Genomic DNA, 18,017 nt, shown 5'->3' on the forward strand with positions numbered 1-18,017 from the left:
CTTCTGCTGGAAGTGTTGGGTGTTCTGTGGTCTTCTTGCCTCAGAACTCTAATGACCTTTCCTTTGCAATAAAGCCAGTTCTCATTCTGACTTGGACTAGGGCAAGTTTTATGCTCTTTGAATTATTCTAGATGAATGGGGATGACTTCAACACTAAGGGACAGGGTCTAGGGAGCAGGGAACCTATTCTGATGTGAGAAGTGAGGAAAAATATGTTTTTTGGGATTTCTTATTTGGTGATTTGAGGAGGAGGAAATTATATGTTCCAATTATACATGGAACATATAATTTAAAATATATGTTCTTAGTACAGGCTGAACATCCCTGACCCAAAAGTTCCAAAACCTGAAACTTTTTTGATTTTTTTTTTTTTTGGTGTGTGTGTGTGGGTATGTGTATGTGTGTGTGTAAAGCAAGTTTTATACATTAAAAGTTTTTGCAGCATATCTTGTGATCCCAAAAGAGAAAAAATTTCACACCTGACCTTATGTGATGGGTTGTAGTCAAAACACAGGTGCTTTAGAATTATTGTATAAAATTACCTTCAGGCTGTGTGTATAAGGTGTATATGAAGCATATGAATTTTGTGTTTAGACTTGGGGTACTGATTCTAAGATTTCCCACATATATGTGCAGATATTTAAAAAAAAAAACACCAAACAAACAAAACCCCCCAAATTCCCCTAAATCAGAAATAACTTCTGGTCCCAAGCATTGCCACATCCCCAGCCCTATTTTTATTTAGAGACAGGATCTCACTGAGTTGCTTAGCACCTCACTTTTTGCTGAGGCTAGTTTTGAACTCTCAATCCTCCTGTCTCCACCTCCCGAGCTGGTGTGATTACAGGTGTGCACCACTGTGCACATTTTTGATAAGGGAAACTCATATTTCTTTTTTAAAAAATATTTTTTAGATGTTGATGAACCTTTATTTTATTCCTTTATTTATATGCGGTGCCGAGAATTGAATCCACTGCCTCACACATGCTAGGCAAGTGCACTACCACTGAGCCACAACCCCAGCCCCCCATTCTATGTTTCTTATAATTGAATTGGAATTCTCTGAAATTCAGAAATGCAAAGATAAATACAAGTGGATGTGGAGTTGTGATGTTTTGATATTGTTATTGAGATAACTATTGACATTATAATAGCTTATATTAGATATTATTTATACATACTGCTGTTCGACTTGGGAGGCTGAGACAGGAGGATTGAGAGTTCAAAACCAGCCTCAGCAAAAAGTGAGGTGCTAAGCAACTCAGTGAGACCCTGTCTCTAACTAAAGTACAAAATAGGGCTGGGGATGTGGCTCATTTGTTGAGTGCCACTGAGTTTAATCTCTGGTACACTGCCCCCCAAAATACACACACACACACACACTGCTGTTATCTATCAAGCCACTAATACTGTCTGAGCATTATTTATAGCAACTTACTCAGAAACGTAATTTTATGTTAGTCGCTTACATAAAATCCTCTAATGAGGTAGTTTTCAAGCTTAAGTGTGCTTGCATGGGTGGGATTCTAATTCAGGGGGTTTGGGTTGGGGCCTGGATTTTGTGCTTCTGACAGGTTCCCAGGTGATGCTGATGCTCTTGGTCTGGAGACCATGCTTTAAGAATCAGTACTTTAGTTACTTTTCCTTTGTAATAAAGCCCACCCTCATTCTGACCTACGATGCCCTACAGGAGCTAGGACCTGGTTCCCTCTCTGCCTTCATTGGTATGTGACTGTTCCTGATGTGTTGCTCTTTCTGGTCATGCAACAGTCTAAGCTCATCCCTACGTAGCTCAGGGCCTTTTCATAGAATGTCTTCAAGATGATTCAAGTGCTGGCTTCTCCTTAATCATAATTAGCCATTATCAGTCTCCTCTCTGTGCCCAAAGGAATGCAAGCTTTTTCATCACTATTCCTATTACATAAACTGTGCTTGCATAATAGGCACTCAGTAAATATTAATGGTTGAGTGAATCAAAGACATTAATGTCAGCAAAGAGTTGGGATTGAGAGGAAGACATGGAACCAGGAGCAACTTTATTAGTAACTGACATTGATAAGACATTATGCCTGTAAGTCACAGTGTAGAAGTGACAGTTGCTTCTGTTACCACATATGAAGTGGTTATGTTACCAGACAGCTAAGACCAGAGGTTACTTGCTGTTAGAACACTAATTTTTAATGTGCAAACAATTTCCCCCACAATTAAAGTAATCATTTTTTGCTGTATCCTTTTTCCCCAGAATATTGATTATGTTAGATAATGATTGATTCTAGATGTTACTGAATGACCAGAATATTCCATGTGTGATCAACTTTTTTAGCAGAATATTGTTGAAATTGATACTGAGACTTCTTTGATATCCAAATTCCAATTTGCTAAAAGTGACCAGAGAAATAGTTTGTGATGTAAAAAAGAATCCCATTGGATATGATTTTAGGATTTTTGCTTTAACTCAGATTTGACTGATAATGGCTGATGGGCTAATGCCATAATAAAAAGTGATACACTTGGTGTAGAAGTTATCATTGGGCCTTAATAGAACATTGGTGATATAACTCATGGTAATTGATGGAAGATTTGTAAAAGTTTAATGACCCCAAGAGTTAACTCTAGGTGGGAGAAACAGCTTAGAAATCATATAAGGCCTTTGTAAGCAGTTATCTTCTGATAACTAATAAAGTTGGAATATATCATCTGGGAGGCTGGGGAGTGTCTCTGGGGTAAAGTACTGGAGCTCCTGAGAGGCAGGCTTCATAGAGACCCTGTGAGATGCTCTGTCAGAAAGCAGTTGGGGAGATGTGGGACAGTCCAGGCTGAGGTATTGAGCAGCACAAGTGTGCAGAAGGATGGCATCTTAGCCCACAACGAGGGCCAGGAATGACTGAATTAGAGAGCAAAACTGACCATCTCATCCCTGTGTGCATTGTCTGCCAGCAGAGTGGCCATCAGAGCATATAGCCAGGTCTGTATGGAGCAGCAGGCACAATATCCCAGAAGATGAGAATGATTTGCATCTTGTTTCTAAGCCCCTTCAGCGTTATAAGTAAGTCATGGTTGGGCTAAATGTGTGAGTTTGAGATTCAGAGAGGCTTTGGTTGATGTTGTTTTTGCTTGCTCAGGTTAAAGGAAACCTGGTGGCTTCCTTCTCTTCCAGAAGTGTTCTGGGGCCTTCCTTCATGAGTGTTTACAATAAAATATAAAAATGAAGAAATAGTTCACATTTATTTCTCCACAGAGGAATTATCAAATCCAGAAACCCTTCATATATTTCTCTAATCTCTTTACTAGGATAATTAGCTGGCCAATCTGTGGGGAGTTGCCTGTGAGTTGTGATATTTGAGAATTTGTTGCTCTTTTTACAGATAGTTCATTTTTCTTTAAAAGATACTTTTTTCGCCTTATGCCCTTTTTTCTCTTAGGCAAACCTAGGGGATTTGAGTTTTTGTAAATTAGAAAGCTGAAGGTGTTACTGCAGAGCTTTAATTTCCTGTCTCTGATAAGGAACATCTTACACTCCTGGTTCCTTTCTTTTTTTCTATGGAACTTCATATGATTTTTAAAAAATCATTTGAATAATTAAGCCTCTGACAAAGCAAATTTCTTGTAAAAAAGCCCTAGCCATTTTTTTTATTTCCTCTTGAAAAGGTCATTCAAATTTTAATCTAAAATAACTCTTCTTTGAAAAAGAATCATTCTTATGTCAATGACATAACAGTTACAGTGAATACTTACTCTATAACAATAGAGTGCTTAAAAATAAATCTATAACCCATTCTTTTAAAATAAAAGTTATCTGTGTCCTTGGTTTTTTGGAAGGGCAAGTCTACATTTGGATGTGACTGGCATGAATTACTGTGCAGTATGTGTAGGGGTTGCCTTTTCTTTACCTTAGTTTTCTTTCTTTTAAAATTGATCACTGTAGAGGTAGAAATAAGTAGTAATCATTATGTTAAGTAGACTTTTAGGTTGTAAATTATTGTAAATGTATTTCAGCTTTGAAATTTGAAAAAATTTAAAAGTGACTTCAGTTGCTTTCCTATACTACTGATTTAATTTTTGTTTTTTCCATTCACGTCATTTCATATGTGCATCTGTTTTAAAAGGGCTATAATCTACAGTTTAATACTGTGTTATGTAACTTTATCTGACTTTTTATACTTACAGTAATTGGTAGCTGGGTCATTCCATTCTTGCCAGCACATGTATTTTAACTTACTCTGTTCCATGTTGCTGGACATTTACTTTTCCACTTTATTGTTTATAGATCTAACACTGTAGTGAAAATTTAAGGCTTTTAGAATTTTTCTTCACTTCAGTATTTCTTTGGGATAAATTTCCCGGAAAAGCTACATAATCTGTAGCTTTTGTTACATAGTTCATTTCATTTTCTGAATTGAATTTTTAACAGTTTATAGTACTATCCATTGTATCTTTGAGTGAATCACTTTCCTAAAACTTCACCTATGTTGCTTTAATCTAATCTTTCAGTTGAAGATAATAGTTGTGAGTGGTACCTTGCTTTAATTTACAACTTCTCCCCATATTTTTCCATTTGTATTGTCTGTGTGATCTCTTTTATCTCTACTGCTCTGAAATATGCTTTAGAGTTTATTGTTTATTGATTAATCTCTTTTCCTTGTGGACCATACTACAAAAAATGACATTCCTACTGGGCATGTAATCTTGGTGACTTGGGAGGCTGTGGCAGGAGGATGGCAGGTTTAAGGCCAGCCTCAGCAATTTAGAGAAGCTCTAAGCAACTCAAAATAAAAAATACAAAGGGCTGGGAATGTGGCTCAGTGGTTAAGTGCCCCTGGGTTCAATTTCTGGTACGAAAAATGGGGGGGGGGAAATAAAAAGACATTCCTAATTTACAATTTGAAAAGAAGTTAACATTTTAATGTATGTATGGTTTATTTACTTATTTTTTTCAAATTAATTAATTAATTAATTTTAATTAGGTATATATGACAGCAGAATGCATTTTGATTCATTGTACACAGTTGCAGCACAACTTTGCACTTCTATGGTTGTGCACACTGTAAGTCACACTGTATGTGCAGTTACATATGTGTACCTAGGGTAATGATGTCCATCTCATTCTACCATCTTTCCTGCTACCATGCACCACCCTCCCAACTCTCCCTCCCCTTTGCCCAATCAGAGTTCCTTCATTTTTCCCATGCCTCCCCCTGGTTTATATGGTTACGGAGAAGAGCTGATCTGACATCCACTGCTGCTATTAAAGAGAAGAAAAGCTGTCTCTTTGTTGCTATCTAAGCTAGACATTGGAAGCATTTTCAGATGTCCCAGCAACTTATTGTCTTTGCAGTATGGGTGCATCTATAAAGACTGATGTGTTGTTTTGACCTTTGGTTGCTGCACTCTTGAAGAAGTAATTTACCTCATGGGTTTTCAGAAGCACTTTTGTGGTTTGAGACAGAATAAATTTCTCGCCACAGCATTTTAGAGGATTTAACTCTAGGGAGCCCCATTTTGCTTGTTTCCATGTGGAAAAGCAGCTACTGATGTCATTTTTATTTTCTTGAGAATATGCCATTTTAAAAAATATAAAATATCAAGACAAGATGGCATTTTGGAAGTAAGGTTACTACAGATTTTTAAAAAATATTATTTTATGCTCTCCATTAGTTTATTCCTCTTGGTTGAAACCTCAGTCTAGAACATTTTCATCACCTCCTAAAAACTCACACTTTTTTACTAATCACTCCTTTTCTTCCTCTGCCTTTCAGCTCCTGGCAGTCATTAATCTGTTTTTTTTTTTTTTTTTTTTTTTTTTTTTTTTTTTGGTATCCTTGGATTTGCATGTGCTGGACATTGCACATAAATGGGATCACAAACTATGTAGTCTTTGCCTGGTTTCTATTACATAGTACAGTGTTTTCAAGATTCATGTTGTAGCATGTATCAGTACTTCATATCTTGTAATGACTTTCATTACATTCTAAAGTAGTGTACTTTGAAGATACATTTCTTGATTGCTTGTTTTTATTGGCCCTAACTAAAGTGGAGACAGCAAGGTAACCCAGGAAAAGCACTATCAAATATTTGATAACAAAGATCCAGGGAAGCAGTAATGTGTGTGAATAAAAATGACACCTTATATTTATCTTAGTGTTTTTATCACTGATTGATTAAAAAATCAATTTGATGGGCTGGGGTTGTGGCTCAGATGTAGAACACTTTCCTAGTATGCATGAGGTACTGGGTTCGATCCTCAGCACCACATAAAAATAAAATAAAGATATTGTGTCCACTTATAACTAAAAAATAAATATTAAAAATCAATTTGATTATAAAAATAGTAGGATGTAGTCATTTTAGAATATTTAAGCATAAAAATTTTTAAAAATTCACTTTATAATCGCACCACTAAAGTATAACAACTATTAATTTGATGGTTATAACTTCGGGCTTTTTTCTACATGTATTACATATATGAGTTCTATATATATTTTTTTAATATATAGGTGTGTGTGTGTGTGTGTGTGTGTGTGTTTTCTGTGTTCTTTTTCATTTGCATAGCAGGATATGATGAGTACCGTTTCTTAACAAAACTGATACATTTTTGAAAGTTTTGGTGTTTGTTTTTCCTTGTGAAATGTTTTGGTGTTAGATAATGGATATTGTTTAGTTTATTTTTATTATTAGAGGTCATGATTCTAGGCCAAGATTGTTGTTTTCTGAAGGACTTAGTTAATAGAGTAGCCTAAAATTTCTTTTAAGTAAATTATATTTTTCAATATTCCAGTAAAACTACTTCACCCAAAAGAAGGAGCTGCTCCTCTTGCTTTTATTTTTGTTATTCAGGGAATTAAATTGCAGTTTTGAAGAATTTCTTTACCATTTGGAGAGCTGATTTATGAAACAAAACATAAAAGAAGCAATATAAAGAACATGTGCTTGCATGTTTTCTTTAGTTTAATCAATTCTCTCTTTTTTCTTCTTTACCTTTTTTGTTTTCTTCCAATTAATGGAAGGAGAAGGGGATTGATATTTATTGGGGAAAAAATTCATGTTTCACTTTCTCCATAAAATTATAAATAATTTTAAGTTACCACATGAAAATCTACTATTGTAGCTAGATTATAAATTAAAAGATCTGAAGCAAGCTTTATTTAACCTTTATTTCTTGAGGACATACTTATGTCTATAAACTTAAAGAGTATATGAAATGAGTTTTAAAAGTCTGTTTCAAAAGGTGTAATGCCTTCATTTTGTTCTTATCATATGTCTCGGGGGGGGGAGAAGTAGCAGTTACGGATACTGTAATCCACTGATCAGTTTGGAACACTACGGGGCCCTTTTCTACCCCACTTCCTCCTGTGGTATGGACAGGTGGAACTTTGCCCCTCAGTTTTGTGTGAAATGTTATATAGCCTCATCTTACAGATACCTTTTCTGACCATATTGTTGCCATTGTGTTATAGTGTCCAATCAAGAAATTATCACAGTTGATAAATTATCCTTGTAATTAAAAAAAAGTAGACTAATCACTGTAATAAAAAAAAGTGAGGTGGGTTGGTGACCATTTGACCATGCAACTGTGAAGTGTTTGTGGGTTCAACTAACTGTGAAGTGTTTGTGGGTTCTCCAGATAGGTATTAGCACCGGACAGTTAATTAAAAACCCATTTAGAACACAAGAGGTAGATAATGTGATTCAGTTCAGTACTATCAACACTTTTTTCTCTCTATTGGTCATTCCCACCCATTAAAACATTCGGTAGAAACTTCCATCTTGAGATAAAAACAAAACACTCCTTTTGCTGTGTATCTCCTTCCATGTATGCCTCCACTTTCTCTGACTTGCATTAAAACAGAACTCCTTGGAAGTGTTACCTGTACTGTGTCTCCTCTCCCCTCAGGTTCTCCAGCTTGTTCCTATCTGACTTTTATCCCCATTATTCAGTGCTTGTCAAGGCAGTTGACATCCTTCAGCTCGCCAGATCTAATCACCAATATTCTTCCTCATTTTGTAGATCCCTAAATCTCATTGGACTCAGCTTATTGTATCTTCTTTCCTGAAACACTTTCTTTATTGGTTTTGGTACACCATTCTTTGGGCTTCTCTCTCTCTCTCCATTTTAATTGATGGATCCTTATCTCTGTGGGACCTCTGGGGGTGTTGACTAGCTCAAGGCACTGAATTCAGCTTTCTTTTCTGTCCCAAGCTGTTCCCAGCTGCTCTCATCTGGTCTGTGGCTTTAAATTCCTCTACATAATGTCTGATAGGCAGGCATCTCAAAGTTGAGATGGAGGCCCCTGTCTTGTGGGCCCTTTCCTGGTGTATTCCTCCTTCCTCATCAGTAAATTGGACCATTTTTTACCCATTAGGCAATAAACCCAAATTCTCTTTAATTTCTACTTTCATATCACGCATCTTATCCCTCAAATGATTCTTATTGGCTCAACCTTCAAATGTAACTCAAACTTACCCTTTTTCATATTTTCGATCTTCCCAGGATTCCATCGTAACTCATGCTGTGTGCTATATTTGCCCCTTAATTGGTTTTCCCTGCCTCTCCTCCTGTAGTCTTACTGCAGTAGTCAGGGTGGTTTTTTTTTAATAATGTGAATCACTTCACTATATTGTTAAATGTTCCAGTAACCTCTTTTAAAAATTGAGTTATAATCCACGTTACAAAATTCACCATTTTGAAGTTTGCAACTAAGTGACTTTTCATGTATTCACAGAGTTCTGTGACTGTCATTATTTCCAGAACATTTTCATCACTTTAAAAAAGTAGCCCTGTGCTCATTAGCAGTTATTCCTGTTTCCCCTTCCTGAAGCCTCTGTCAACCACAAATTGACTTTCTGTCTCTGATGATTTACCTTCAGTGGCCTTATATATTAAATTTCAAATTCATTGCTGTGGCGTAGACAGTGGTTCTCAGTGCATGGTTTCTGGACCAGCAGTGCCAGCAGCACCTGAAAGCTTGTTAGAAATGGAGAATTCTTAGTTCCTGTCCCAGACCTGCCCAATCAGACCCTCTCAGGGTGGGGCCTACAGTCTGTGCTCAGTAACCCTCTGTCCTTGCCAAAGTTGGAGAACCTTTGGTTTATAAAGACTTGCATGGTCTGATTTCCACTTGCCTCATTGAATTAATCTCCTGTAATCCTTTCCTCTTGTTCCCTCTGCACTGACCTCCTCTTCCACAAACGTGACAAACTTGTTCCCTTCTCAGGGCCTTTACATGTTTGTTCCCTCTGCTTGGTGCATTATTTTCCCGTAACTTAGCAGGGCTTGTGCCATCATTTCATTTAGATAGTTGCACATTGCTCAAGAGCCCTTTCTGCATAGTACAGAGAGGAGGGCTTTTGTGCAGACTTTTTGATTTTTTTTTTCTTCTCCATATTTACTTTCTACCTTCGTCTACCTTCCTTGCCTTGTGCCTCAGGAGGATGACTTCTATAAACTGCATCTGTGCTCCCTTGCCATCTGGCTTTACCTCAGATTTGCTCAGTGGGGAGTAGGAGGGGGATATGAGAGAGAAGCAGCCAGGTTGGGATGTTTATTCCCCTGGCTCTTCTGTCTGTGTTCACTGCATCCCTCCTCCACATAGCTCTCTCTTTTTGGATTTTCCACTGTGATAGCTGTTTAGCAAAAATTATCTACTGTGCAGTATATAATTTATAAAAATGTTAAATTAATGAAAAAAAAAAACATTGAACAGAGGACATGCTCTGATTTCAGAGTATATGGCTTTGCTGTAGACTGTATGCTAGACCATTTAGCAATACCTGAAAGGAAACTTATAATGAAAAGAGATAAGATGATGTACTGGGCAAAAATGTTACCCTAAAGACAGAACTAGTAGCAGTGACACACTTAGCACCGTGTGCTCCGAATTTGGAAAAGTCCTTGCCTGTATGCTGTCAAGAGGATGGTAAGATAAAATAGTGGTTGAGAGCTCAGGCCATGGAGGAAATCAGACTTGGGTTTGAATCTTGGCTTTGCCATTTAATGACTATGTGACCTGGTAAGTCACTTAATCTCTTTGTGCTTCATTGTCTTCATCTGTAAAATGCAATGCTGTCTACAGGCTTTACATGTTGTGTGTTTATTATATGCCAGGTAATTCTAGGTGCTGAAGATCCAGTACTTAACAAAGAAGTCCTTGACCTTTGTATGGGGCTTATACTCTAGTAGGGGAGTCACATTAGAAAAATGAGTTAAATAAATAAAATACGTGGTATATTTGTGACTGTGTCAAGTAAGAAATCAGAGTGAACTAGGATATGTGTGTGTGGGTGGTGGTGGTGCTGGAATTTTAAGTAAGCAAGCAGGGAAGCCTTACCTGAGAGGGTGACATCTGTGTAATGACATGAGACAAATAAGGAAGTAAGCTCTGCTGGCATGCAGGGAAGAGCATTCCAAATAGGAACAGCAAGTGCAGAGCTCCAAGATGGGAACATGCTTGGCATATTTGTGGAACAGTAAGAAGCACACTGGTAGAGCAGAGTGGGAATGGGAAAGATAATGGGGGGGAGGCAGCCACAGGTGTGGACAGATGTGGACAGACCCCAATGTAATGTTGCCTTGACCCTGGTAAACACTTACTAAATGGTAACTATTAGGGAACTTAAAAGACTCTGAAAAAGTCGTAAAGACTTTCAGAGTGGTGGCCTTATTTAGGTGATCTTACTTCCTTGAGGCAGTCAAATTATGAACAGATTTGAGGTTCGAGTCAGATCTGCCTAGGAATCTACAGAAATGTCACATTGTTGGCCTTGTATTGAAGACTTCAGTGTAATTACTAAAATCATTACAGAGCTAGTCCTCATACATGAAAGAAGAAATCGGGTCAGCTCGTGCACTTGCTGTTCATAACAGTATTAATCCTATGGGGAAATGGACCCTTAAGTAGGATGGCATCTCTCATCATTCTTATTTGTAATTATACCTTTAAATAAATGAAGCTGTTTGTTTTCCAAAAAGTAAAAGACCAGATGTCTGTTAGGGTCTGAATTACTGTGGCTAATATTTCCTGCTGTAAGGGAAAAGAATAGAGGAAAGATCAGAAAAACAGAATTGTACCCTGACCTCTTCATTTCAGTAGCTAGGGAGATCACTTCTCTCAGTCTTTTTCTTCATTTCTAAAGAGAAAATAATACCTGCTTTGTTTATCTGAGAGTTGATGTAAGTTTGCAAGACTGTGTGTGAAAGTACTCTGAAAGATGAAGTGTACAAAGGTAAGGGGCTATTATATTACATAATAGCCTTTTATTTGTTATACAGCGTGTTTAGTATTTGGACTAAGTGTCCAGTATTTCTGTAATTTAATAAACATCTTCAAGTCTCATATTTACAATGAAAACAGTTTCTATTTTTGGAGTGATAAACTTCAAAGAAAGTTTGGTGTGGCTGGGGAGTATGAAGAAGTATTATTTAATACCAGTGTGTAAATTATTTGTCTCCATCATTAGGTATGCCAAGTATTTTGGCCAGGGGAGCAGCAAGGGTAGAATTCTGTGAGCTTAGTTAATCTTTAGTTTTTCAAGTGATATTATCAAGGGTTTATGATTTTTTTGTGTAGCAGTTTTAAGTTCTGCCTTGTTGGCTAAATGAAGGACCTGGAACTATGTATCTCTATATAGTACAGTTTATTAGAATGTGAAAAACCTGAGATAATTGGCATGAAAGCCTTTCACAATGGGAGTCTCTAGCTTTTCTTTTGTATTTTGTATTTTTTGTTGTAATGCTATTTACTTAATTTTTCTGGGTTACCTTATATGTTACAGATGTTTGTGTGCATGGAGGAGATTTGGTTACAAAAAGTGGAGACTCAAACCACCTTAAGAAAACTTGGTTTTAGTATAAGGAGGAGCTCCAAACCCACAGATGTTAGCTTTTCTCTGGGACATGTCTCCTATTCTTACCTTATCTTGTGGCCCCAGTCAGATGTTTTGGATAGTTTCTTTCATCATCATCCCTACTTGGACACTGCTATTTCATAAAGAAGTGCCTAACACAGCTTTCTCAGTTCTCAGTAATGGGTAGAGAAGTTTAAGGTGGCAGGGGGTATTGAGTGACTGTTGGCAGATGCTGTGACTGCTATATATTATCCTTGTGTCATTATGAGCATATTGCAGATCCTACTCATTCTTTTTTTTCTTTTTGCAGTCATAAAAGCCCCACATTCCCCAATGTCTATCATAGTCTCATTAATCCATGTCCTGCCCATCAAGTTTATGTTCCATAGCCTTTGCATTCCTTTCTTTGATTATAATTATTTTTACAGGATAAATTCTCACCGTGTGATAATTCTTTCAAAAAATATATTTTTTTAATCCTGATACATATTGGTTTTCATGAAGTGTAGGTACTCATGGAATTGAATGAACATAGGGTTTATTAATTGCCATGAAAAGCTTATTTGATGTTTCACTTAGTTTCTTCAGCATTGGGAATTAACGTTTTTTTTTTTTTAATTTGTGATGATTTAGTAGGTATGAAAATAATTGTTTAGTAGCAATGTTTTAAAGACACAGTGTTTATTTTTGCTTGAAGAAAGATTTTTAATACGTTTAATCATCTGTTGGCCTGAATGTTTACATACAAGGTCAGGTAAGCATAATTAGCTCATCATTTCTACTTATGAATGAAATCTTAGTACTTCAGAGTAGGTATTTAATTTGATTAAAACAGTTAAGTTTAAAATTTTTTTGGATAGGTAATATATGCACATAATAGGAAGATTAGATTTTCCTCTGGCTGTCTTCTGTTTTCTTCGCTTCAGAAGCAGCACATATTATATATATTCTAATGTATTTTTCCAGAAAGAGGCACATAAATAAATATAAGTATGATATTTTCTAAGCAACTCTGAAAGAATTGATGAAAATATTTATTTTAGTATGGTTCGGGGGCATTCCAAAATTGAATTATTGGGTAAACAATTTAGTATAAATAGAACTGTCAGAAGAGATTTGATTTGAAGTTTTGTGTGAATTGCTTTGACTATATCTGGGGTTCCAGGAGTTCTGCAGGCACTGCTGTGGAAGGGTGGGAATCCAGTTGACCATGTCAGATCCCCACTCTACTTTGGCAAAGGAGCAGCCAGACTGCTGTGCTGCATATTTGTGCTTCCAACTGGGATTTGTTCAGAGAAGGACTCTAAGGTGAATCCCACCCATGTAGATAGTACTGGTGACTGTTGTATTTCTATTTTCAGATGTTTCTGACAGTGTACCTTAGTAACAATGAGCAGCACTTCACAGAAGTTCCAGTTACTCCAGAGACGATATGCAGAGATGTGGTGGATCTGTGCAAAGAGCCTGGCGAGAGCGACTGCCATTTGGCTGAAGTGTGGTGTGGCTCCGGTATGAGACCAACTTTGTGCTTTAGTTCTGCTGTCTACTATTTTGGGGTTCTAGGAGTGGCACTGTGTGAACACTTATGTTCACGCATAGATAAACTGTAGAAGAGCATGTCCTTCTAGGTATAGTGTTCTCCATCCAGCTTTGTTGTGACATTAGTCTTTTTGACATTTTCTTTTTCTGCAGTAAGATGAAGACACTGCAGTATAAAATTAACAGGTCATAGGACAGATGGCTGACGTGCTAGGTGAAAGCTTCTGGGATGTTCTGGTCAAATGTATGGTGTTCAGAAGTATTTTTTGCATGTTTATGCTTTACTTAGACATTTGAGACTTCTTGATTATCTCGTCCTCTCTTTCATTTTTAGGAAAGCTATTCAGTGCTGAGGAACTGTAGAGCAGGATGCAGTGAAGATCTCGTAGGCAGTATTGTAAGGCTTGAAATCAATCCTTCAGGGTAGTTCTTTGGAGTTCTAAAATGGGGCAGCCTTCCTTCTTTTGGCCCCATAGGAATTTGTAAACATGTGAATAATTTTCCCTCATTTCTGCCTCGTTTCTACACAGCACTGGTCAACACTCATGGTTTTTCTTTTCCTCCTATTTGGGGTGCCAGGTGTCCTCAGAGTGAGGTACACACTGTGTTAATTGAGTTTGTTCCATTCATGGCCTCTGAATTCATCCTAGCCATCTCTTCTTATTAGGCAGGACCTTTTATTCATCTTTGGTTGACTTTTCCACATTTGCATGTTCTAAAAGCCTTTCTGCCCTCTCTCTGAATTACTTTTTTTTTCCTATACATAGAAGCCAGATAGACAATTTGCATAAAGAAGACCAAGTGATCTCTTATTAAAATAACAGTTGGGAGCGGGGTGTAGCTCAGTGGTAGAGCACTTGTCTAGTGTGCAACAGGCCTTGGGTTCAAGTCACTGAATTTGATCCTCAGCAGTACCCTCCCCCATTACCCCCACTAAAAACCATATTCCTGCTTAAAGCTCTTTAGTCTCTTCTTTTCCACTTGGAATGAAATCCAAATTCTATCTTGAGATTGTAAAGACCTATGAATTTGTTGTCTTTGCTGTCATCTTGTGCCATTTCCTTTCTTGTCCCCTCGTGCAGCTTTTCAAATACTCTTTGAAGGTAAACTCCATTCCACCTTAGAGCCAGTGGCAGTAGGCTCCAGGTGCCTGTATTGCCCACCATCATTATTGCTCTTACTCTCAATTTTGCCATTGCTGGCTTCTGATGGCCATTTTGATTCCAGCTAAAATGTTGACTTCCTCTGAGGGGCTTTTCCTGAACATCCTGTTAAAATAGCCTTGAAGTTAGTTTTCTGTTATATCATTCTAATTTAATATGAAGAATTCATGCTGGGCATGGTAGTGCATGCCTGTAATCCCAGCTGCATAGAAGGCTGAGGCAGGAGGATCATGAGTTCAAAACCGGCCTTGGCAAAAGCAACGCAATAAGCATCTGAGTGAGTCCTTGTCTCTAAATAAAATATAGAACATAGGGCTAGGGATGTGACTCAGTGGTTGAGTGCCCCTGAGTTCAATCCCTGGTACTCTTCCCCCCAAAAAAATAATTCATGTCAGTCTGAGTTTTTGTGTGTATGTATTGGTCTATTGTCTTAATAATCTCTGTAGCCCCAAACATATTAGAGTATCAACTACCTGGAGAAGAGAGACCTGGCTTATCTTATTCTTTGCTTTTTCTCCTGTTCCAGGGGAATGCATGGCACCTAGTAGGAGCACATTAAATATATTTTAATTGAGTAAATGAAGTTCTAACTGCTCTTGGTTAATCTCCTTACATTACTCTCTCTCTCTCTCTCTTTTTTTTTTTTTTGATACTGGGAATTGAACCCAGGGGTACTTAACCACTCAGCCACATCTCGAGCCCTTTTTGAATTTTATTTAGAGACAGGGTCTGTTTAGGACCTCATTAAATTACTGAGGCTGGCTTTGAACTCATGATCCTTCTGCCTTAGCCTCCTGAGCTGCTGGGATTACAGATGTGCTCCACCACACCCAGCTGCTTTATACCTTTTTTTTCCCCCCCCCTTAACCTTGCTTTATGCTTTACTGAGATAATTGAAACCATCCTTCCTTGGTATATCAGATTGTGTGCCCGCCTTTTCTTCACATCTTAGGGGAAGAAGTGTTCTCTGTTCCAAAGTATTGGGGGAAGCTCTCAATTCCACCTACTTATTCCCTTTCCTCTCTGGTGCCTTGCTCAGTTGAGTTGAATAACCCATAGTTATGTGATGTTGATGTGTAAAGTGCTTCTTTTTCATAACTTTTTAATTAATTTTTTTTTACAAAAAATTAAGAGTTTTTGTGGGGGCAATGCTGGGGTTGAAACCCAGGACCTCATGCATTCTATGCAGTGCTCTACCACAGAGCCCTAGCCCCAACCCTAATTTAAAACAATTTAATGAGAACACCTGGCTGTGTTCTGTTTATAAGAAGAGAAAAATGAACAGACAGAATGGATGTCTGTTCTCCCAAGCCTACTCCCTGCTTGCTTGATGTAATCACTTAGGATTTAGCAGATAGCTTTTCAGACCCTTTTTCTTCATTTATTAAGTAACTGTAGAAATAATTTTGTGTTGTTTCTATTTTTTAATGTAAATAAGCATTTGTAGATACGTATTAGCATATTATTTTACCTTATAACATAGCCAGGAAGATCTTTTCAGATTAGTATGTATAAATTTATATCATTATTTTATCACATAATTTTCCATAATTATCATAAACTACAGTTGCTCTGTTTCTTTATTCATGAACATTTATGTTAATTTTATTCTTGTTTTTATACATGCTGCAGTGAAAATCCTTTTAATAGACTCTTTTGATCATGTGCCAGTTTTTCTCTAGGGTGAATACCAAGAAGTGGAATTATTGGGTTAAAGGTTCACATATTTAACAAAGAAATATATATTACCATATTTCCCTCCATGAATATTCTTTCCACTTATTTTCAAAATTATTCATCAACATTTACAATATTTTAATTTTTTCTGATAGCTGAAAACTAGTCTTTGGTTTAAATTTGCATTTTTCTGATTACCAGTAAGGTTGCCCATCTTTTCATTTGTTTATTGGCCATTTGGGTTTCTCTTTTTTTCAGATTGGTTCTTTATATACTTTGCTCATAATTCCTTTGGCTTTTGCCTTTCCTTCTTGATTGTAGGCTTTAAGGAAAAAACTATTCTTGATCTCAGGCTTTTTTGTGTTTAATTTGAAGTAAATCTCTCTTACTCCAAATTTGTAAAGGTACTCTATTATTTTATTCTATAAGTGTTAAAGCTCCTACTCTCCCTTCTTGATTCCTTCCTTCCCTTTCCATTTCCTTACTATTCACTCATATATTAGTGAGCATTTCAATACCTATTGTATGTTCAATTTTGAGAGATACAGAGATGAAAGTTTCTGCCTTTGAATGTCTTATGGTGCAGAAGAAGAAAGAAGTATCAGATGACAGTTGTATTACAATTCAGTAACTGCCAAAATGGGTGTGCTCCATCTGTTGAACAGGGTGTCAGGGACATGTCAGGAATGGCATGTCCAGTGTCACACAGGCAGAAATGTCAAAGATAGGAGATAGAGTGAAAGGTGTTCATAGGGAGCTTTGAGAACCTTTGAAGTTTCTATTAGTTTGGGCAGGTTAGCACCTGATCTTTTGCTGTCACAGGGCTACCAGAACCTTTGTTCCCATAGCTCATAAAAGAGGCCTTATCCTCCAGGGCAGTACTATATGGCCTGGAAGTTAATTTAACTTCTCTGAGTTCTCTCTTTGCTCTAGGGACCTGAAGATTTTCCTTCCTTTCTTAAGAGGTGTGTGGTGTGTGTGTGTGTGTGTGTGTGTGTGTGTGTGTGTGTGTTTTGTGATGGAGAGTGGAGGGTCTACTCAGAATTTCTTTTGGAGGCTGTCTTCTCAGATGTGGGTGTTTTCGTCTTAGAATTTATATAGTATCTAGAAGGGGATTATCTGTGTCAACTCGGTATGTTTCATTACTGAAAGTAAAACTAGAACTGCATGTTGTTTTTTTCCAGCCAGGCTGATTAAGTTCAGGGTTTATTCACAAAATTGGCTGCTGAATGCTTGGGTGCCCCATTCTCTGTCCATGTTATTTATTTAAGGCACCGAGATACTGTCTTTGATTACTGATAAGTGTGTGTAGTTTTTTAGGCTATTTCAGCATTCTTATATTTAAAAATTATATTGCCATTGATTTGTAAGCAGTTGTCTTTTCAAACTCTACATTTGCCTTTTTAATCCAGCTTCCTTTCCTGAGATGTGAAGATTTTTTGAGGTGAATTCAGATGGGTTCTCTGGAAGCTTCCAGAAAAGTTCTGAAAACTGGCATTCTCACTAGTAGAGGGTCCAAATAGATATATTTTCACCATAATGAATATCCTTTATTTGAAAATGGATCTGACTTTTTTACATTAAATTATAATTAGAAGTAGCCTGTATTAAAGACTGTAATTGAAAAAATAAGACTAGGCTTTTTAGAAAGTTGCTTCTAAATTTTACCTTTGTATACTTAGGAAATCAAAATATTAATGTTAGGAGGGACCCTGTTCTAATAGGTTACAGAAATGTTCAAAATCCACAGAGGTTAAATGGCATGGCTACAATGAATAAGAGCTTGCTGCATTAGAC

General features: G+C 37.1%; 1 protein-coding gene across 1 annotated transcript in view; it reads left to right on the forward strand.

Moving 5' to 3' along the window:
- TP53BP2 (tumor protein p53 binding protein 2) overlaps positions 1 to 18,017 on the forward strand; it is a 62,896-nt gene that overhangs the window by 8,909 nt on the left and 35,970 nt on the right. The window contains exon 2 of the mRNA XM_081300197.1: positions 13,203 to 13,350. Coding sequence (XP_081156323.1) covers positions 13,203 to 13,350 — 148 coding nt within the window. The remainder of the gene's footprint in view (positions 1 to 13,202; positions 13,351 to 18,017) is intronic.

The sequence above is a fragment of the Spermophilus citellus genome, assembly GCF_964194105.1.
Source record: "Spermophilus citellus genome assembly, chromosome: 6".
NCBI classification, from domain to species: Eukaryota; Metazoa; Chordata; class Mammalia; order Rodentia; family Sciuridae; genus Spermophilus; species Spermophilus citellus.